This window comes from Protomyctophum parallelum (assembly GCF_964188405.1).
Source record: "Protomyctophum parallelum genome assembly, chromosome: 13".
NCBI lineage: Eukaryota > Metazoa > Chordata > Actinopteri > Myctophiformes > Myctophidae > Protomyctophum > Protomyctophum parallelum.
Genome location: NC_139708.1, coordinates 10,988,082 through 11,011,302, shown reverse-complemented (window position 1 = coordinate 11,011,302; position 23,221 = coordinate 10,988,082). Strand labels below are relative to the sequence as shown.

At 44.1% G+C, this 23,221-nt stretch overlaps 1 protein-coding gene across 1 annotated transcript; it reads right to left on the bottom strand.

Annotated features, from left to right (window-relative positions):
- Positions 1–316: 316 nt before the first annotated feature.
- On the bottom strand, positions 317–22,230 carry foxk2b (forkhead box K2b). Its single transcript, XM_083780283.1, has 9 exons — positions 21,515–22,230; positions 11,982–12,176; positions 8,263–8,416; positions 6,635–6,781; positions 4,770–4,963; positions 3,862–4,073; positions 3,368–3,607; positions 2,700–2,942; positions 317–2,120 (listed from the first exon to the last, which is right to left on the bottom strand). The coding sequence occupies exons 1-9, from the start codon at positions 21,844–21,846 to the stop codon at positions 1,903–1,905; spliced, it is 1,935 nt and encodes a 644-aa protein (XP_083636409.1). The 5' UTR covers positions 21,847–22,230; the 3' UTR covers positions 317–1,902.
- Positions 22,231–23,221: the final 991 nt, after the last annotated feature.

Below are 23,221 nucleotides of genomic sequence, written 5' to 3'. Positions count from 1 at the left end.
CAAAAAAGAAAGAAAAGAAAAAGAAAACTAAACTCCAATGCTCCACGTTTCATCATGAACAACAATGTGCTGCATTTCTACATACAGCTGCGATAAAAGGAAGGTCAGTATTTATGTAAAAAGGCTTAGCTGCCGAAAAAGGTTCAGGAATATTGTCTCTGAAGTGACCCCCTCCCCACCCCACCGGACTCTTCCTCAACCGTGTTGTGTTTTGACCACTTAAGCCATAAAACATATTAAAATAATAATAATAAAAATAAAAATTAATGGTTAAAATAAAAATTAATTAAAAATTAATTGCGTTTGGAAAAAAAAATCAAACACAGCTGATCTACAAGCTTGTAGACCTGCTACTTTTGAATCATTTCTAAAATGTTTTGGAAAAAACAAAGATATTATAATCGAACATACATCCCGAAACAGGGAGGCTAGGGTTAAAGTGGTTAATTTGTCTTATCTTGTCTTATCAAGCCAATGCTCTTCCCAGAGCCCAGTCTGCACTGAGGTATTAAGAGACAGAAGAGGTGTGGCCTCCGGCCAGGACTTGACACGCCCACACCAAACCCAAACGGAACGGACCCGGAACCAACTGGAACGGACCCGGAACTGCACCTTCAGATCCACATCTTTAAGGTTCAAAGGCCAAAGCTCTTTTGAAGCCCGGTTTATATTTCAGCACAGGACAGTGTCGCACAGACGAACGTAGGCCCTATATACTGTCGGGGCAAAAACCTCTTATCACAATGTTCTAACTTTTTGTGGGTATTTTGTGTCATAAATTAACACCGTACTTGATCATACTATAGCATCACACAAAAAGCATCAAAAGTAGCAGATCTGCAAGCTCGAAACGTGGGGCGAAGCGACACCTTCTAGATCTTGTAGCTTGTAGATCTGCTACTTCTGAATTTTGAATCCTGAAAAGGGACAGTTTGAGTTTTTGGACATATGAGGTTTCTGCCCAACAGAGACGATATACAGGTATATTGGCTAAGTCCGCCGCTCAAAACCGCTGTACGACGGCACATAAATCGAACATAAGGTTTCATTGTTGTTAAGGCTTCCTGTGGTCTTGTTTCCTTATTCTCATTGGCAGAAATGTCGTCCATTGGTCCTCAAGTCCTTATTTTCATTGGCTTAATGTCTCACGGGGCATGGTAGAAGAGGAGGGGGTCCATCGGGGGCGCACACCTTTTTCTTTCTTTCATTCTTTATTTTTTATTATTATTCACAAGTTTATTCCTTTTGTCTGATTTTTGTCCCCCCCTTCATTGTCCAATCACAGTCTGCTTCCTTTTTTTTCCTGGTCTCTGAAAGGGGCTGTCTGATTTGTTTAGATAGTCTTTCTGTATTTATTTTTTACTGTTTGTCCCGTTTCCACTCTGGAACACATGACCACGAACTGAAGGAAACAATACGAACAGTTCCTCTCCGTTTGGCACCTTGGGAGTCAAACACGGTAGGAGGAGGAGAAGTAAAATAATAATAATACAAGAAAAACATTTAAACTAGTGGTTGTCAAACTAGGGACGGGTCACCAGAGGTCCTTGGGGGGTTGATAGTTAGGAACCAAAATGGGACCCTTACAGGTGTTTCAACTCAGAAAGTGTACAAACGGGTCCATGGCATAATGAATACCAAACCGGGGGTCCTCGGAATTAAAAACTATATGGAAGGAGAGAGAGAAAACTAAAAACAAAGAGAGATTTTGAGTCCTAGCTTGTTTTATCCATTTCCAACTCTGAAATGGTGCAAAATGTAACCACATTGGTTACATTTGTACCATTTCAGAGATAACTTAATAGTAATGAAATAACGGTGTTCTATAACACTCGTTATTACATTAGTATGATTTAGGATGAGAGAGAGAGAGAGAGAGAGGTGTGTGTGGTTGGGAAGCTACTAGTTGAGGTGGTGGTCTCCCTGGTTGGTAGCTGCCGACGAGTCTGAGGGGTCTGCTGCTGCCGCTGTGGCCCCGGAGGCTTCCCCCTCCTCCTCCACCTTGATGCGCTTGGCGTCGGGGCCCTGCTGGTCCCCGTTCTGACGCTTGGTGGGGAGGGAGGCTGACGCAGAGGCGTGGGCCGCCAACAGGTGGAGGGGGCTCGCCACGGCAGTGGTGGCTACGTAGGACACACACACACACACACACACACACACACACACAGAGAGAGAGATAGAGAGAGAGATAGGGGATGTGGGGGTTATTGTCACGTTAGGGCTGTTATTGTAGTGCACAGCATGTGCCACCAGAGGGCAGTGTGAGCTGAGTAAGATGGATACTGAAAGACTGAAAGTCAGCAAGAGATAAAATTATTATTCTGCCACTGGAATATTTTGAGTTTCACATGGCAATGGGACATGCTGTGCGCTTGCAGATTAGCTATTTATAAACCATAATTATTATTATTTTTATAGATTTTGCAAATCGATTCATAATCGTCCATGTCCGCATTGCGATCTATGAATCGATTTCATTTTCCACCCCTAATGTTAAATACTTTAGCTGGGGACGCACTTTGAGAACCAGTGCTTTTAGGTCAGTGGTGCGCACACTTTTCAGGTTGAGACCCAAAAGAGAAATTAGACGCTTGCCCAAACTAGTGAAAATAACAGATCTACAAGCACTCAACGCAGCACGAAGCTACGCATTGTGAGCTTGTAGATTGTTTGGGAAGCAGTGCTTTTAGTCCAGTTCTCACCTGAAGTGGCCTGTCCCTGGTGGTGGATGGCAGTGGTGAGGCAGTGGGTGCCGTTCTGTGTGATCATGGCCTTGATGGGCAGCTGGTGCTGGCCCAGCGGAGGGGGAGGGGCCTGTTGATGCTGCTGCACGATGGTGAAGGTCTGCAGGCCCGTGGTGGCCGACTGGCTGCTCTGAATGACCCGGCTGTTCAGAGAGGCGTGGTGGTGGCTGATGATGGTGGTCGGAACGGCCTCCACTTTCACTGAGGAGACAGAACAACCGTTTTTAATTGGATTAGTTTTTACGCCCAGGACAGGCTTCAGACGCGCCTCCTCAGGAGACTTTGCTCAGATCTGAACCCATTTGATTTGGCGTGATATTAGGAACCCGTTGCGACCGCATGCTCTTGCTGACGTCGACGCCAGGCAGGGTTCGAACCCACACCCTTCCGCATGAAAGGCATTATCCACTAACCACTACACTAGAGCGGCCCGACCGTTTTAATTATTTCAAAAACTATATATATTTTTAAAACATTCCCAAATAAGACTTTCATGAATTAAAAACAAAACTCAGTTTTATTTTTTTGTAATTTCATGAAGAAATTAAAAAGATATCTAAGAAAGATTACAAATGTTTAAATTGCCGACCGACAGGTTCAGAACGCAACGTGGCGTGCCTCCTCACCTTTGACGTCGCCGTGCTCTCCGTTTTCCTGCGGCTCTGTCTTGGGGACGATGGTGGCCTGCTGGGCGGCGGCGGCGGAGCCCGCCGGGATCTGCTGGAGTACGTGGATGGCCTGCATGGCGGCCGGCTGGTTGCTGCTGGTGGTCACCGGAGAGGCCATGGCGTACGTCAGCGGTTTCATGCTCTGAGGTAGCTGGCGCTGCACCGCTATGAGGACCGGCTGGTTGCTGATGGCTGAGCCTGGGGCACAAGACCACACCGCGGATTAAAGCTCAAATGTTTAGAGAAGTGGTTCCAAAACCTTTTCATGTCAAGGACCCCCAAATTGACACCCATCATCCCGTGGACCCCCATTTGTAGAGATATGCAAGGGACCCCCACCGCTCTAGCAGTGACTCTCAGCCCGTTTAATTTCAAGGACCCCCCAGTTTGACCTGCATTAGGCTACGGACCCCCATTTGATGGAAACAATTATGATTGTCATTCATTCTTACCTGGCGTGTTCTGTGCAAAACGTGCCTCCTGGATGACAGCTAGCTTGGGCTGCAGTGTGGCCACGGAGGGTGGAGGGGGTACGGCCGTGGCCGGGGAGGTGTCCAGCTCCAAGGGGACAGGAGAGCCCTCTCGGGACAGGCTGTCGGGGGTCTGGACTCCACTGGAGTGGGCAGACAGGACCCCGGCGTGATTGGGAGAGACCGGGGCGCTCCTAATGGGGGTCACACACACATACCACTTAATGTTAAAAACAAAATGCTCAGTATCCTAAAACAGTGGGTCTCAAAGTGGGGTCTGGGGGTACCAGGGGGTCTGACCGTTATCTAGTGGTGGCTTAGGGCAGCGCAGAGCGCCACACAACTCAATGACCGAGGCTCCACCAATTAACGGGTGCCGCAAATGTCATTTAATTCACCCAAAACATACTTTTTGTAAGCGAGGATCAACAGACCGCTACCGGAGTGTTATGAGTTCAAACAGGAGACAGTTGATCACATTTCTATATTTCTGCTTCACTTTCATTTTTAATGGGTTGGCTCTTAAAAATAAACGAAACCCTTTGCTGCTCTGAACCCTGATAAAGCTGATGAGCTGAAAAGAGACTTATAGGAAACCACAAGGCAGTGTAAAAAAACACATTACCCGAAAGACTGATGACTGTTCAACGTTACTTGAACGCTGTTGACCTTGCAGGTTTACTGATTGAAGCACTGGAATGCCAGTCAGTGATGTGCATCAGAAGAAGTGTAGCTTAAGTATATCTAACAACAGAAGTGCTTTTAAAAAGTCTACCATTGTAAAAAACATGTGCTACAGGGCTTAAAGTTCTCAGTTTTTGTTTTTATACGCCCCCCAAAGTTTTATAGAAAAGGCTAATAGACAAGAGTTAAGCTGGTGGGCGTCCAACCTGGAGGAGAGGGGTCCATGGGGGGTCCTGAAGCAGGGGACGCCCCGGGGCCTTCGTTTCCTGAAGGCCTGCTCGATGAGCTTGCTCTCCGAGGAGGGGTCTATCCTCCAGAAGGAGCCTTTGCCAGGCTCCTCCTGCGACCGGGCCACTTTGATGAAGTAGCGGTTCAGCGACAGGTTGTGGCGGATCGAGTTCTGTCAACACAGAGGAGGGAAAGGAAGCCTTTTAGATCAGCTTCAGAGAAACAAAAAATAATCCATGAATTCAAGGCTTCATGGGGTGTGAAATCGCTAGAAAATAAGTCATTTTGGGGGAGAACTGCTGCTTCAAGGGCAGTACACAAGCACTAACTACCATTGTCTTTGTAATAGTGGTGTTGTGTGGACTGTCCCATCGACATTTTAAAACTTAAAAAAAGTTCGGAAGGTTAAGTGGATCCATTCACAAAATGTCAGATCTGCTTAACATGACGCACTACGGGTGTTGGAACATGTCACAGCTGGTATTCGGAACTTGAAAATAACAAGTTTGCGTACCTCAGTGAGCAGGCCGCTCATGGGGCTTCTAGGGAAAGTGCTCTCCCAGCTATGTCAACTATGCATTGAGGTTTCAGCGGTACGGTATTTCGACAGTGTTTGTGTGTGGGTGTGTGCCTAAGTTTCCTGTGTAACGGTGTCATGTCATCTGTTGCAGGTCTGCACTGACATAATGTCATTAAAAGTGGTGCAGCGGTTCCTGTGTTAAGTGGTCAGATAAGTGGTCCGTGTGCATTTTCAGAGCATCACTAAATTAGTGTATACTTTAAGTTCCTATTATATGTTTTGATTGATTGATTGTTTGATTGCTGTTTAAGCACGGAGGTACAGTAAAACATTTAGGCTAAAGGGATAACACTAAAAAGTACTCTGATTTGTTTCCATTGTGGTCTCGTGTATTAAATTAATCAACAGGGTATAGAATATTAACACATGAATACATAACAAAATAGCTATATATTTACAGAGAAAAATAAAAAAGGCAAAAATGGCATCAGTGTATGACCCCTCCCGATGAAAACGTATTTTCAAGGTTTTAAAGAAAGAATACCATTACCATTCTAGACATTATTTTCATCCATCATAAAAAACGGGATATTATATTAAATTATTAAAATCGTAGTGTTTTCTTTTCCCAATTATTCGGGGGCCCACTTGCAATGTCCTCATGGCACCCCTGTTGGCCCCCACCAACAGGTCGGGAATCATTGAAGTGGTCACACCGAGGCCAGAAGAACTCACCTGCCAGCCCTAGTCTGCAGTCCTGTAGTAGGAGACCAGAAGAACTCACCTGCCAGCCCTAGTCTGTGGTCCTGAAGTAGGAGACCAGAAGAACTCACCTGCCAGCCCTTGTCTGTGGTCCTGAAGTAGGAGACCAGAAGAACTCACCTGCCAGCCCTAGTCTGCAGTCCTGTAGTAGGAGGCCAGAAGAACTCACCTGCCAGCCCTAGTCTGCAGTCCTGTAGTAGGAGACCAGAAGAACTCACCTGCCAGCCCTTGTCTGTGGTCCTGAAGTAGGAGACCAGAAGAACTCACCTGCCAGCCCTAGTCTGTGGTCCTGAAGTAGGAGACCAGAAGAACTCACCTGCCAGCCCTTGTCTGTGGTCCTGAAGTAGGAGACCAGAAGAACTCACCTGCCAGCCCTTTTCTGTGGTCCTGAAGTAGGAGACCAGAAGAACTCACCTGCCAGCCCTTGTCTGTGGTCCTGTAGTAGGAGGCCAGAAGAACTCACCTGCCAGCCCTTGTCTGCAGTCCTGTAGTAGGAGACCAGAAGAACTCACCTGCCAGCCCTTGTCTGCGGTCCTGTAGTAGGAGACCAGAAGAACTCACCTGCCAGCCCTTGTCTGCAGTCCTGTAGTAGGGGTAGTTCTTCGTGATGTGTGTGTAGATCCCGTTCAGCGTGAGCTGCTTGTCCTGAGCGAGGGTGATGGCTTGGACTATGAGCTGTGCGTAGGAGTACGGAGGCTTGGAGTCGTCCTGCAGCGTGGGAGAGGCAAGGCAGATTGATTTGTATTAGCACCTTTCAACATCGAGACAATTCAAAGGGCTTTACATCAGTGGTTCTCTCAGTGAGCTTGTACAGTAAATCTGCTATTTTTGACCCGCTGCACAGTGAATATAACTTTAAGTTTAAAGGACTGGGGAGCAGTTCTCACTAACGAATGTAAGGTTAATAATCTGCGATTGTGGGGGCAGTCGATGTCCAACAGGAACATTTTATTGCCCAAACTTACAGCAGACCCACATCTGAAAGTAAAATTGACACAGATGCTTTCCCGGTTTTAATGCGTTAATTGGATGAGGCCACACATAATTTTGTTGGATTAGTGCACATTTTGTTGCCAACTTTGTTGCAATAAAACAGAAACAAAATGTTAACTCTTATGCATAGCAATGTTCTAGTGGTTTGCTTGCCTATGAGAACCGATTCATAAGCCAACAAGGTGTCAAATCACAACATGTTAGCTTGTAGATCAGTTATTATTTGGCAAGTCTGGGTCCTCTGGTGGACGACTTTAGATTCACAGTAACAAGATCTCAGAAACTTTATTATGGCCACCTAGATTGGATTAAAGTCTGAATCTAAATTGTCCAGTATTTTAAGATGCAGATTTCCATTTGTGCACGTACTTCAATGAACACAAGCGCGCCGGAATAGGCAGTCCTGAAACATGGAGTTTTAAGTAAAAACTTCTTTCTGAATGTACGCACACCTCAAAATGCATGACTAAATATGAACAGATTAAACAGATTTAAAGGGAGACTTTTTGTACATACATGAAAAACACACAATTGTCCATGAATTCAAGGCACATGAGTAATTGATAGGGGGGAAAGGGCCTTTTGGGGATTAACTATTCCAAGTGGTTAATGCACACTGACTGACGATGCAGTAGATTTTAGCGGTGGTGCTCTGACTGAAAAGTTTGCCTCGACTAATGTGCGATTTGTGAAACATTTAGAAAGAACAATAATAACCAAACATAGTTCATCTAAAAGCTGTCAATGTGTCGCAGGGCGACAGATGTTATGAATCAACACTGTTAAATAGCTGCGACACTTTTCCAATTGTTACCAGGTGTGAAAAGGTGTGAAATGGTGCATTTATATAGCGCCGTTATTCAAATCACTTTACAATGTGCATTACATTCTCATACCGATAGCGGTGGAAACCATGCAAGGCACCAATCTGCTCATGGGGAGCAGAGAGGGATATTTTTTCTCAAATATTTTCTTCTGGGGGGTCCCTATTTTGAGATGGGGGTCAGCAGTCTATATAATTGTGGGGGTCCTTGACATAGAAAGGTGTGAGAACAATTGATAAAGCAACATTAGTTTTCAGAAAACTGCTAGGATTTAGAAGACATTTGTAGAATCAGCCTCAGGTCTTAACGGGTTAATCGAGGGTTTTGAATATATTTTGGGTTAATTGCCCCGGAGCTTGAAGCCTGCCTCACCTTGGGACTGTCGCCCCCGGAGGCATCTTTGTCGTTGTCGGGCTGGGAGTTGTCATTGATGAGCTGCAGCTCGGCAGAGCTCACCATGCGACCGCCCATCCGGAATCCGGACAGGCCGGCGCCTCGTGGACTGGAGGGGCAGGAGTTAGCAGCACTGTGGAGGGAAACATAGAAGTTAGAACTGTCATGCTTTGGGTTTAGCTACCCCTCTGGTGTAAGGGGGAGGGGGGGGAAAGGACGAGGCCTAGTATAGACACCTGGGGGACAGGCCAGAACATGGCAGGCATGACAGGCCTGAGAGTGTCTGTCTGGAATTATAAACCATCTGTCCAGGTTATAAGGTCGAGAGGATCTTCAACAGAAACGCCTCTCTCTCTCTGTCTCAACTCTGTCCTTGGTATACTAAAGGCTAAGCTGTGGGCGTGGCTGATCCCCGACAGGGCAGGCCGTGTCAAGGTCGACGCCTATCTCAAGGTAACCGTTAGCCATCTAGGACATAGCAATCTCCTTTAAATCCTAGCCTTTTTTGTAGAGCCGGTCATTGCCGGACAGAGCTATTGAATATCGGCAAGACAGAAACTTTGTATTATGGTATTTCTTATTTTTTTGCAGTGGTTCCCAAACTTTTTCATGTCAAGGACCCCCAAATTGACACTCATTAGCCCGCGGACCCTCATTTGAAAAGATATGCCAGGGACCCCCATAAGAGAAGATTTTTACGGCTCTAGCAGTGATTCTCAACCCGTTTCATCATCATCACCTTTATTTATACTCGGAAATACAGTTGAGGGCAAGCCCTCATTTTCAATCTAGCCGAGGTTACAATACACAATATACAGTAAAAAAAAACAATACATCAAACATTATAAATCAGGATAAATTTAAAAGGAACTTTATACAGAACAACCATCAGTAAAATAGATTAATTTAATTTAATTTCAAGGACTCCCAGTTTGACATGCATTAGTCTACGGACGCCCATTTAATGGCCTTTCTATCTCTGGGACCCCCAATTTATATTGTAAAATCAATGCTAATTTAACTCTGAGAGCGTACAAATGGAACCAAATGGACCAGTTAGGGTCCATTTGGTTCCATGTGTACACTGTCTGAGTTACACACCCATAAGGGTCCATTTGGTTCCAAATTATCATTTAGCTGGGCCCCCCCTGGAACTCCCTCAAGTACCCCTGGGGGTCCCCGGACCCCACTTTGGGAACCACTGGTCTATGGGATTAATTATGTTTGTTTAGGACACTTTGGGCCCCCTGCAGCCCATTTTAAAACCGGTGGTCAAATTGGACAGTGATTTTAAGTTAACAGATCAATTCTGTTAAATCCAGTATTTATCAGTTAAGGCTTTTAGCGAAAGTCAAGTCTGCTGTAACCCATTATGATTTTGAACGTCTGATACATGCTTTTATCTCAACCCGCCTTGACTACTGTAATGCACTTTATGTTGGCGTTACCCAAGACTGCCTACAGTTAATCCAAAACGCGGCCACTCGCCTCTTAACACAATCAGCTTCTTTCATTTATACGATACATGATCCAAAAAACGTTCATATTTTGAACGAGAGGCGGATGAGGAGCAGAAATGAAGCGCTAGTAGTATATCCATCAGATCAAATCCACGGAGAGCGACCTGGATTAGGAGAGACGAGGCATTCTTTCTGTCGCGCTAACAGGCTAATATGACCGTAGAGCAAAGCGTACGGTGGCCGAGAGTCCGACTGAAAATAATTCCAGAATATTCTCCCCTCGCCTGATATCATTGAGGATGTGTTAGGACGTGTACACACGTCCAATGCATCCGTCGATTGGATTTATGACGTATGGACACGGAAACGGTTAACAGTATGACCACATATGCCCGATTCTTGCCTCCCTACACTGGCTCCCTGTGCGTTACAGGATCCAGTTTAAGATTTTAACTTTTGTTTTCAAGTCTGTAAATGGGTTGGCAACAGTCTACATATCGGAACTTGTAGCTCCCAAAGATTCGACAAGGGCCCTTAGGTCGACTGACCAGTCCTTTCTCAAGATCCCAAAATCAAAGCTGAAATCGCGGGGGGATAGGTCCACCCACGCTGTGGAATGAACTTCCACCTCATGTTAGAGCTTCTCAAACCTTGCCTGTATTTAAATCACGTCTGAAAACTCACTTGTACTCCCTGGCGTTCCAACATACTGATTAAGAGTTTCTGCTCCCACTGCATTATGTCTTTATATTGCCCTGTTTATGTATTGTTGTTTTTTGCCCTAGGTATTTTAGTATTTTGTTTCAACTCTGTTGTGTTAAATGTGCTTTATAAATGAAGTGGAGTGGATCTCGTAACAAATGTTTTATACAAGAAACAAGCCAAGATGGATAAAGGAAAGAAACAGTACAACTTACAAGGAAAAAGCTTCACAAGAGAATTCATAGAAGAAACAAAGGGCTAGATTTGAGAGATGGTGGGGGCATGCCACCCCACACATGACGCTCCGGGTTTGCCTTTGAGTGCACTGCCCTACAAAGGAGTAACTACCGGTATGTTTTTGGACAAACCAACTTATTTGTGTATCCAAAAGGTCAAATTGAAATTTTGTGATTCTGCGGGAAAAACAATAACCTCAAGAACAGAGTAGTGTAATATTATTCATATGCCGATTTCTCATTTGGCTGACCAGTTGAAACACTTTTAAATCCATTATCAGTTTAAAAAAAAATCGTAGTTCTGTAGGGCAGTACAGATTAGGGATACATGCTAGACTTTATAGAGAATGAAAACATCAGCAATCACTATTTTATATACTTTGTCGTACAACGTGTCGCACAAGGAAATTAGCAGATCTGCGGCACAATGTGAGCTTGTGGATCTGCCATTTCTTAAATGTTCTGGCCTGTAATGACTATCACCAAAATAGTGATGCCAGGGTTAAGTGGTTGAAGCTGACCCAAGACAAGAACGGAACGTTTCATAGCAGTCCTCGGTCACATAGTGGTATGTTTTGGCTCCTCAAGCGGCCACTTTGGCAGACTACCAAACCCAATATATCCCAGAGGGAGACATTGGGTCATTTCAAGAGTATATGTTACCACGCAAAAAGGATGATTGTCCATTTTTTCACCTCTAAACTAAAGAAGAAAAACAGAATCCACTTGACCAATGTACTCGTCTGGTGGAAACCGTTCAGGATTCAAATTTAAAAAATGTAAATTGTGCTAATTTACCAAAAAACACAAAAACGTAAAATATGTAGATATGGGGTTTCTTCCCGACAGCAACGGTATGCATTGAAACAGTGAAAGTTACAATCACAAGGCATACCTGTAATGTATGCATAATGTCTTTCCAAAATAGCCTCTATAACACATTGAAGTCCCAAACAGTGCCATTATTATTATAAGTGACTTTGGGCTTGTTTTTCAGTAGAGGTGGGCTTGTAAATATTGGTAGTTGGGCTCGTTTCAGTAATGATTGGTTCTCAATTATTTCAAAGTCAACTATCCCCAAATTAATCCCAAGTATTTTGTGCTAGGGACTTTGTTTTCACATTTTGTTTTTGCGTTGTGAGCTTGTAGATCAGCTATTTTCAAATATCCGATGCATATAGGAATAAATAGCTCATGCGGCCTCCTCTTTTGGGCTCGTCTTCATAGACCTGGTTGTTTTACATTTTCTTTGGCAACTGGCAACACAGGTTGCAGAACAGTGCTGTAGATAGACGAGTACCTGATGGTTCCAGTGGGTGAGGGCAAGGGGCTCATGAGGTGGGCGATGTTGTCTGGAATGTTGATGGTGAGGGGAGAGATGTGGGGCTGGACGTGCTTCAGCGGCGACTCCGGAGCCTCACGCTTCGCCTTCTTGCCGCTGGACAGGGCCGTGAACGAGATCTTGATGTTGGTGCTGGGGAACCTGAAAGTGCATCTGGCACGACAAAAGACAAACGACAAAACAGAAGATCCAAAGTTAAAAGTCGAGCATTTCTTGACTGGAGAGGCTGACCAATGCCCAGAGTACTGTTTGGCTCCGGTGCCGATCCGCAGGTTGGAAAAAAACACCTCCTTTGAACAGCGTCGACCGAAGCGGTTCGGTCTGTGCCCCCTAAAAATATTATGTATTGAATTCCAGTACCGAACCTTACTCTTCCCTATTCTACAACTTTGGCCCAGATCTTGCCTTACAAGGGGTAATGCCTAAACCTTTGTCATTTTTTACTATTTTGAAAAGCAGCATTTTAAAATAGTTCAAATAACCCATCTACAAGCTCACGACGTGCCAATGTAGATGGGCTAGTTGAACTAGGTTCAAATGTTTAGGGATAAGGGGTAAAGGTGGCACTTATAAAATCAAGCTGCAGAATGTGAAAATAGAAACTGACTTAAATTACAATAAAAAAAATATTAAATGATACTCTACCCGTCGGCATGCTAAAGAAAAACCATGCTGAAGGTAAATTCAATACAGGTACAGTTGAAACCTCCACACAATCATTATATTCGCCACTGACTGCAAAAAAGGACTGGGCAATAAGACAAAATGTCACAATATTTGTGACTAAATTCTGCAGCATCGATATTCGATAATGTGACAAATCTGTAAACATTATACTATATGATAATTGTGTGTGATGCTGTAGTTAGTATGATCAAGTAGGGCCTTAATTTACGAGGGGGAAAAAAACAGAAAATAGATATGGGCGAGCCATACTGCAAAATACACATCCCTCACTTGTGTGCACACTAGTGCAGTGTTTCCCATATTTGTTTAGCTCGGGATCCAAAACCAAAAGATACATTTGTAGTCTCCCTGGGACACAACAAACAAAAATACATTTAACTAGAAAAAGTGCCCTTCTGGGCACAGGTCTCCACCAGGATAGGAATGTAGGACATTGCAGCTTGCCTTCATCTGGTGGTTGGATAAAAGGGCAACAAAAGTAAATTATCCACAGATCCGTGCAGTTAGAGGTAAAAACACTTTTCGGCCAGTTATAGCGCCACCTTGAGGCTGAGTTGAAATTGTTCATGTGGCATTTCGTCCTCGGCCTAGTGGGAATGTGCGTGCACAATTTCACAGAAATCACGCGATGTGTTCATGATTTGCAGCATTATGTTTGAAACTGAGCACTCCTGTGAACTTTGGAAGCCAATCTTAACCAATCAGGATGGAGTCTGAGAAATCTGAAAGACCGGTTTTGTTGAATGGCTCTAGAGAGACTGTACCAATTTGCGCGATGTTTGGACAAAATCTGTAGGTGTACTGTGCAAAAACTTGTTTAGCACAAAGCGGCCTCCTGGTGGCGCTATACCAGGCCGTTCTGGAAAGTTTGGGGCAGAGGTTCATCGTTGGCATCCAGGGAGTGTGTGTGCAAAATGTGGCATCGACCGGGTTAACGGTGGCCGAGATTAGCTGCTCACGGACACACACACGGACGGACACACGGACGGACACACGGAGTGCAAAACATACTCTCCCCCCATGCCTTCGGCCTGGTGGAGACAATAATGACAACAATAACCGATATACAAGATTGCAATGCTTTGTGATGGGGCTGAGAAGCACTGCACTGTGCAGCTGCAGCATGCAGTGAGCATGCAGGCAGCAAACCGATATACAAGATTGCAATGCTTTGTGATGGGGCTGAGAAGCACTGCACTGTGCAGCTGCAGCATGCAGTGAGCATGCAGGCAGCAATCAGAGAACCCTCTGTGTGTTTGTCTGTCAGGTCTGGAGCAATAGGTCTGAGGTGATGGCAGAGTGGAGCGCAGCCACCTCTAGGGGCCTAAATTTAGGCTCTGTGGTAAACACAAACACATGCTGTGAGGCGAACAGCGGCTGCATGTAAACACCAGCGTGCCTGCCTGGGGCTAGAGGAGGTGGGAGAGCACTTCTCTCTGCATTGGTTCCAACTAAGAGGAGAGACTTCCATTTTCGTATCATTCAACCTAACATCCCCATTATGGGCATGTCAGTATTATAGCAGTAACATCTTATCTCCATACTTTTCGTTAAAACAAAATAATGCTGTACTTTGTGGCGCTCCGCGCCGGTAACCCCTCTCCTCAGGGACAATGAGGTTTCCACCTAAAAGAGACGATAGGCAGATTTCACCCAAAATAGCAAATAGCCAATCTAGAAGCTCACGATTCAACACATTGTGAGCTTGTAGATCTCTGCTATTCTTTGCTATTCATCCTGCAACGACGTATGGGCTTACGTGATTAAGAAAACAATGTTAACTTAATTATTTACTGAAGAAAAGTACCACTGTATGTCTAAAGGGAAACCAGGACAAGAATGAGGACAGGCAATCTGCATGATTAGCCCGCATGTTTCACAAATACCATTGAATAGATCGAACAATTCTACATGTCTTAAGATCAGGCCGCCTCAAACCCCAGAGACAGAGAAGGCCCAGATTGTTTGCCAATGCCCTGATTTCTCTTTGCTTATAGAGTGCCAGCCTGCCAGGCGAAGCACTTTCATTGCCAAGCCCTAACGGAGTTGGCATGAGCTAAGAGAACTATGTCCCCGATACCTAAGTCTCAAATTAGCTTTGCCACTCAGAGAGAGAGTGGAGAGAGAAAGAATTAGGAGCCAGACTGGTGCAGGAAAACTGAAGAAAGCAGTGTCTATTAGTTGTTGTTCTTAGTTACAATCTGCAGGTGACTGTTAAATAGTATGCATACAAGACACATTTCCAGAACAATCAAAGGAAACCGGGATGCTTTCAAGACAAACACAGATTTAACATTAGCATGGTATTGGCTACAGACACATCAGGAGGAGAGTAGATAACACATGCCAAAGTGTTGAATACATCCGTTACTCATGCCTAGGGATGTGCCGATGAGACATTTTGGCCGATATCAGATATAATTAATTGCCGTTATGGCCGATAACAGATATTACCGATGTCGATATGATCTCATTTTGTATTAAAAAATTATAATAATTTTGTCTATTCTGAAAAATACATAACAGGGTATCTGCACTGCAGGCTTAGGCAAGTCAGATTTACCTTCAATACCATTATGTCATATTGTGAGCTTGTAGATCTGTTCAACCTGTTCACTTTGGGCTTCTTTATCTGTAAAGACAATCTGACCGATTAATTAATCGGTCCGATTGATTAAACGGACCAATGCCAATTAATCAAAAAACAACTAGAATGGGTCGATACTGATGTGTTTGCCGGTTAATCTCCCATCACTATTGATGCTGTTTCGCAGGTTGTGGGCAGTGCCTGGTGTGCATTTCATTTGACTTACATTGCGGCATTCCGCTCATTGAAGGAAAACTACAAACAAAATAACTGCCAAGGGGGTTCAACTAGACTCTTCTTAGCTATTGGTCGACGCCCGGACTAAGTTCACCAATTTGTGAACTAAGTTCACAATTATTTATACACACCACCACACAGTTAATCAACAAGATTTCAAAGTTCTATTATCAGTTCTGTTTTATGATTTCTGCCCCGTTTAAAGTTGCCCGTTTACAATACAAATAAATTCACACAACTTATGGCTCTACCATTAATTTAGTGGCCTGGCACCAACTAGGGCATCGTTGGAAAAATAATGCTATGATTAACCACATGAATCCTAGCTTCCAAATTCTGGGGCAAACATTTGCAGAAAATAGTCAAGCAGCTTTTAGATCAGCAATGAGATTTGATGTAGCGGGAAATACTAGCAGACCAAGTATATAGAGCCCTAGGGTACCTGGTAAGGCTACATGAGCCGACCTGGCCTGTGTGATGTCGTCACACTTTTTTTTAGTTTTTATCCCGTTTTGAGCGTTTACACAGAAACACGTGGTGGCGTGCTGTAAAGGATTTCCAATCTAGGAGGTGGTTTCACTATGTTTTCAACCCCCAAAAACACAGCCGGCAGGCTAAACAGAAGGCACATTTGATGTTTTCTATATGGTTAGTTTCCGTGTAAAGTGGGCCATAGGGTTCAAGTGGTTATAAGCAGTGGAAGTACAGATCATCATTAAGAATTTAAGACGCCTACACTCAGCCCAAAAATAATAATAAATAAAAAGCTTCTTGATTATTCTAAAAAGTAATTGATGGAATAGAATATAGTGTGATTGATGAAGATAATAGACAGCTGCAGCAGCCCTGGTTCAGATTTTGTGTGGGCGCCAACACATGCTTTAAGACTATAGAGGTGTTTGTGTTTCTTGCCTTGGGGGGCCCAGTTATGTCAGACACAAACTAAATGTGTGACAAATTCCTCAGGAGGGAAGACCATCCCCACCCTCGCTGACCACATTAGGTGAAATGTCCACAAGCAAACTGGATCTAAACAAACACAACCTACTAAATAAATAACTAATAAAAGGGTTTTATCATATGAACCAATAAATGTGTTACTATGTAAAACTTCAATTGAATAATTTAATAATATGTTAAAGTTGCACACGGAATGAAAAGCTTGTATAGCATTAGAGTGCTCAGTATGCAGAATGGGTAGATTTCAATACAAAAACGGTTACTGTAGTGTGGACGACACCATGATTATGAGCATTACACTTGTTTGCAAGACAACGCTTGCTAAATCAAAATGCACACTTGCATAACACTGCATGCAAACTTTATATTTCTATTTTATATTGTGGACTTTATTAACCACAATCATCCTTATTTTGGGGGGAAATTATCAGCACTTTTTAAATAGAGCCAATTAAGCTCACAATGTGCTGTTGTAGATCGGCTATTTTCGCAATTTGTCAAAATGACAATGTATATTAGGTGGTTAAGCAGCATCTTTCTTTTTTTCTTGCAGAATGTAAATAAACAAAGGAGTCACACAGCCATCATAACAACTTGAAGAACTCCTGTGGGGGGGGCCTCTGGGAAAACACAGTGGGGGAGGGGCAGGGAGACACGGGGGTTGGGTGGCCGTTTCAATGTGTGTTTACATCACCATAGTGGAATCCCTGGAACACAACCAACCAGTCCCCTGGGCCAGGGCTCAATGTTGCCATGTCGGCTCATTGTTAGCCACTTTGGCCTTGTTTTTCTGTAAAGTCACTTGAAAATATTGGTTGTTCAGGGTCTTTTGGGCTTGTTTCTTATCTTTTTGTGTGCCAAAGACAAGATTTTGTCTTTTTTTGCCATGGTTCTGGTTGCCAAAGCCGAGAGATTTTGTGTTTTCTTTGTTGAACAGGCACTTGCTTGTGTCATCTGATCTCAGATTAATTTTCCCCAGGCTGTGTTTTTAGTCAAAACAAGCTTTTTTCCACAGCCCCTAACTCATGAACCAATGGACAAGGACACGTGCCTCTGACTCCCACATGTAGCTTTGTTTACATCCTGGACACATTGCGTCTGCAGTGGCTCTTATTAAAACACTGGTGATTTAATTAAATCATTAATACCTGACACACAAAGAGGATGGATGGATGATTTTATAGACTTGGTTGCTTGTTTCTCTCGCAAAAGCTGGCAACACTGCCAGAGCTCAGCCAACACCCCCATGCTGTCAGAACGCTTCCTGGTATCCTTCTTCTTTGCTTACAGTATTATGACTGCACCAGCTAGTCACAATAGATTCCTGTAAAGTAGCATGACTGTGAACTGCCTTTTAGGAGCATGGCAAAGACATTAAGGGGCTGCTGTAAGTGATATTTTTTAGAGGGTTCACAACCTTGTGTTAAATAGATCTTTATTCCAATAATCATTGCTGTCTCCCCGTCTCTTTAATAAAAATGATATATTCAGGTCGGCATGCCAATTTCATTGAATCAGGAGACACCATACACTCATGGATTGAAAAATGGAAGTGGAACACTATCAAATTGTAGCCAATAAATGACACCCTGAGCGGCAAGTACGGCGTTCTCCGCCCTATCAATTAGTAACGCCGAGCACTCAGGACGGAGAGTGATCAAAAGGACGGAGATTATTGCGATTAATCCGTTGCGCAACATTCCGTTGCGCACCCATTTTCCGGTGGGACGTCATCGAAAATGTTCCCCCCCCATTATTAACTCTTGATCTAAATCACTCCGTCCAATTCTAAGAAAAGATTATGTGTTAGACGGCCCATCGCGGTCCCGTCGCTAATCGCGTTAGAATTAATCATACATCCCGTTGTTGTCGATCGTATTGAGAGTGTTTTGGCTACATCAAATCAAGCTACTTCTGCCACATCCGAGATAGCATCCGGTCCGTCGCTAAATGTGCTCCGCTGCTATAAATTGCTGGGCGCTATGATTTAATGGGTGTTAACCAACCACCTGAACATTTTCTGTTTACTAAAGAGCTGGAGAGATGAGGGATACCGTAGCCCTCTTACTGAACAAACAATCTAGCAATGAATCAGAATATAGAGCTTTACATCTTTAACAAAACAAAACAGTTTTGTTGGCGGCTGGCTGTGGACACCATGATGATGGTCTGACTCTGCAGTATGTTCCTAGTGGGAGTGAATGTAAGTACATTAGGAGTCCCGTTGATTAAAAGCTCTTTAGTGGCAGACGGCCTGATCAATAGTGTAAACCTGAAACCACTTGGTGATCCTTTCAATGTGAACTGGCTTTTGGGGCAACAGCACAGCAATTTCCAGCAGGTTTTACAACAACAACAAAAAACTCAAATACAGCCTGGCTAGATGGTGCATTGTCTATGCATCTGATATTGTGTAATTTCTCACACATGATCATGAGAGCTCATTTACACTACATTGGCATTCGGCAAACAACAATGTGTGCAGCATGAAGAGTGTAAGTTAGCAAGCAAAATGGCGTTCTCTGTATGCATTTGTTAATGTATAACAACAAAGGGTTTTACCCAAGCCAGAGTCAGACCATATAACAATGATAGTATCACATGCATAGGCATACTCGTTTAGTAGTACAGTACACTATACAGGTGCTAAAAAAAACCTGTATCATTTCAGATCTAATATTTGAGAACTCCATTATACTACATATCAACGATATTCACTAGAAAATATTAGCTTATTCTTACAATGCTCTACTTGACTTCTATAACGTAATATTTCATTCCCTGAAGAAGACCTTACAGGTCGAAAGTTTGGAAACGTTGGTTTCTTTTTAATACATTTTCAGCATTGTGGCTTTCTTTTTCTTCTTTTTTCTATGATTAACGCCTAAGGCCATTAGCACCTCACCAATACTGGTGTGCGCCCCAATACTGGTGTGCACTGTGCACCCTTCTCCAGTTTGTCTACCACTATAACGGTTATAACCACTTAAACCCTACATATACAGTATATACACTATACCGGGGTCCCCGCAGGGTCTCTGCTGAAAGGTTGGTTTGCCTGAACGTTTTCGGCTAATGTTTACTATTACGACAGAACATGTGTTCTTAACCATCTGATTTCAAATCATAATGTGACCTTTGAGGATTAATGTGTAATAAATGTATCATCAGGTGAAAAATGTTGGGCGTGGGTGGTACGTTATGACAGAACCACAAACACCCCAACACAATGACTTGACACCACCCAAAACCTAGACAGGTACATTATCATGGCTTAGTAGTTAGATACATTTCTCTGGTAGAGACGTAGAGCAGAACTGTTCTGGTAAACGTGCACTAACTTGTTTTCTAACAGCATTCTCCTCTGTATTGCAAAGAAGCCCAAACAATAAGGTCCGATTCATTCTCCTATTTTTGAGCCGAATAAAAGTCGGTTCGGCTCTGTAGAGCCTACAATGTGACATCATTTGAGGTTCAGGGGGGCGGGTACCGTCCTAAAGTCGGCTCTTGGGTGCTACTGAAAATTTCTGACGAGCCGAAATCATTTCGGCACTACAGCGCTGAAACAGCGGTAAAATAGGAGTATGAATCGGCCCTAAAAAGACAAGAAAAGTTTAGGTTGCTTTTTTTTCACCACATTCTGCACATTGTAAACAATAAGGTCAAGCTACCATCACTGGTCTGACATGCACAGTGCACACCCTAAATATTGTAATCTAATGTTATTTATTATTAGACTAGATAAATATAGTACTACTCTCATCTTACATGCCAGCCAGCGGCTGCTTTAAGCATTTAACATTTAAGACACAATGCAAACGTCCTGTTTGAGGATCACCTCCAAAGGTCTACTCTAGTTTAGGCAGAGGCCCAGTCATGGCATGCCCCTGGTTCAGGGCGGGGACATTTGGTTTGTTTACGTTTAGGAAGTCTCTCTCCACACACACACACCATGCACGAGCACACGTACACACACGCGTCGTACACACACACACACACACACACACACACACACACACACACACAGGAACCAAGCCCCATATATATTTTGTATTTTATAGCTTTCATCATTCAACACAGTGAGCACATCTGACATCTCTGATGTGGCTAACATCAGCTATATATATAGGCCTTCAATGTTACTTTATAGCCTCACACTTTAAACAAGCGTTATGGGTAACATCTCAAATGATTATTATAATATCTGCCACTGAGAAATCATTTATTGTAAGATTGTGTTGATGATTAATTTTCAGAACGAAAATGGAGCAAAGGCTAGATAGGATTGCTCAGTTTGGGAGAGAATGCACAAATGGAAGATTGACAGATTGTGGAAACAAATGCACCCTTTTGCGTCAATAATGGCCTGTACTCAGAGTGGTTAACACATGGAAGCAAAGCAAATGACCCTATATGGTCCATTTCGTTCTATTTGTTACACTCGCAGTTAAATTAACACTGGAAATGTGACTGTGTACACTCTGTCCTGCTGGGCTAGCGAGCAAAAACACGTGCTCTGCTCCACCTAGCAGTGCAGATTCAAAACAATGTCGGTTAGCATCAGCATCATTAGCATCCACATGTTGTTGTAGTAGCGTAGCTCTAAAACAACATCAACAATAATAATTACCAATAATAATAACCAGTGGCGTAAAGTAACTAAGTACATTTACTAAAGTATTTCCAATTTTCAGTACATGTACTTCTTCTATACATCTCAGAGGCAAATATTGTGCATTTATTCCGGTACAATTATTTGACAACTTTAGTTACGAGTTACAAAACATACATCAACCACTTTCAACCCAAAATACATTTAGACCATTTGAAAATAGCAATGCGTCGCCTGGATCTGCTATGAGTACCTTCTACTTTTGTACTTTTACTCAGGTACATCTTGAATTCCGGACTTTTACTTGCATTTCTACAATGCCGTATTGATATTTTTACTTAAGTAAAAATGAGAGTATTTTCTTCCCCCACACTACTGTACAATAATAATAATGACATTAAAACTCACATTCTGGGGAGCTGCAGTGGGGGCGCCCCCCGGCGGAGGAACACGCCGTCCACGAACACCCCGTTCTTCCCCAGGCAGCGCAGGTAGAATTCCCCGCCGCCGGTCCCTCCGCCGTCGTCTCCCCCGGCGGTGAACACCTCCAGGTGCCGCCGGGAGATGAAGCTCGAGTGGCCCATGCTGACGTCCACGGAGCCCTGCGACGAGTTGCGGCCCACGGTCACCGAGCGCTTCTTCATCGTGTACTCGAACTCCCGGCCCTCGAGCCGGGCCACCGGCCCCCCGGACGACGAGCCCACCGCCACGGACCCGCTGCTCACCAACACCGCTGCCATGTTTTTTTCCCCCTGTCGCTCTAAACGTTATGGAGCTTCTAATTCAATTAAACAACGACTGTTGTGTGTTGTTATGGGGGTGGATGTGTGTGTGTGTGTGTGTGTGTGTGGAGGGAGGGGGGTAAATAAATATAAAAATGTTAAAGCTGCTGGCGCGTGCTGCCGTGGTCCCCCCGTCCCGTCCCGTCCTGTCCCGTCCCGTGCGGTGGTTCAACCGTCGGGATGTGTGTGTGTGTTAAATGAAAGGCATCCGAGAATTCAAAACAAGCTCGTGCGGTGCGGTGCGGTTCCGGGGGGGGAACGGAAGGAACGTGCGTGGTGCGCGAGCGGCGAGGCCACACACAGCACGGGAACACACGCACACACACTCAGCAGCAAGGCACAGCCCAACCTACACTACCCTACTCCCCACCGCGACAACCTAACCCAGTCTACCGTCCATTCAGGCGCCGCCAGGGGCGGGCGCGGACAATGCGACGGCCAGTGAGACTCGAGCGGAGAAGGGAAACCGACCGAACGTTTCTATTATTTTTTTTCTCTTCTTTTTTTTTTTTTACAATCATAATAATAATTATTATTGTAACAATAATATTATTATTGTAACAATAATAATAATTTATTAACTCTACAGTTGACTCAAATCTCTGTAAAGCATCAAACACATTTATATTGGATATATTCCGGTCTAGAGCGGATACGGAAACAAACAGTGTGTTTGCGTGATAGGTGCGTGCAAGTAACGATGCAGATACAGTAGATCCGGGGCGGGCTTTAGCCCGGATCTGAGCACTGAGTAGTGAATGGAAATCCATGTTTTCCTCTGACAGACAGTCCTGTAGCAGAGCCCAGAGGACTGCAGTAACTACTGGATGTACAAGCTCACCCCCACGTGTCGCGTTTGTGACTGTCTGTGAGGTTGTAGTAGATCATCTGCTATTTTTAAGTCACCGTCGCATGATGAGGTAGGCCTATGGGATAAATACATATACACGTAAAAATGCATGCTTGACTCAGCAAGGTCGGTTGGCCAGTGTAGTTGGTGGTGGTGAGACGCAAGGCATGGCTTTTTTTTCTCCAGAACACTGGAATGGACTCGTGAGTTTTACACGTGCGAGCTGTCCATCAACCGGCTGCCAAACGCCACAGGAGAGGAGGAGACTGATGATTGATCTGTCAGTATCTGACTGTATCCAAAACAATATTTAGCTATTGTGATGTGATCGACGAGTATTTATATATTAATAACATAACACACGATGATGATGATCCCGACCCGCCAGGCTATGCATCGATCTTGATCTTGTTGAATCACTCACAGCAAAGCATACATTCCGTGTGACTCGTCCACTACAAACTCCATGCCGGTTTGTTGAAC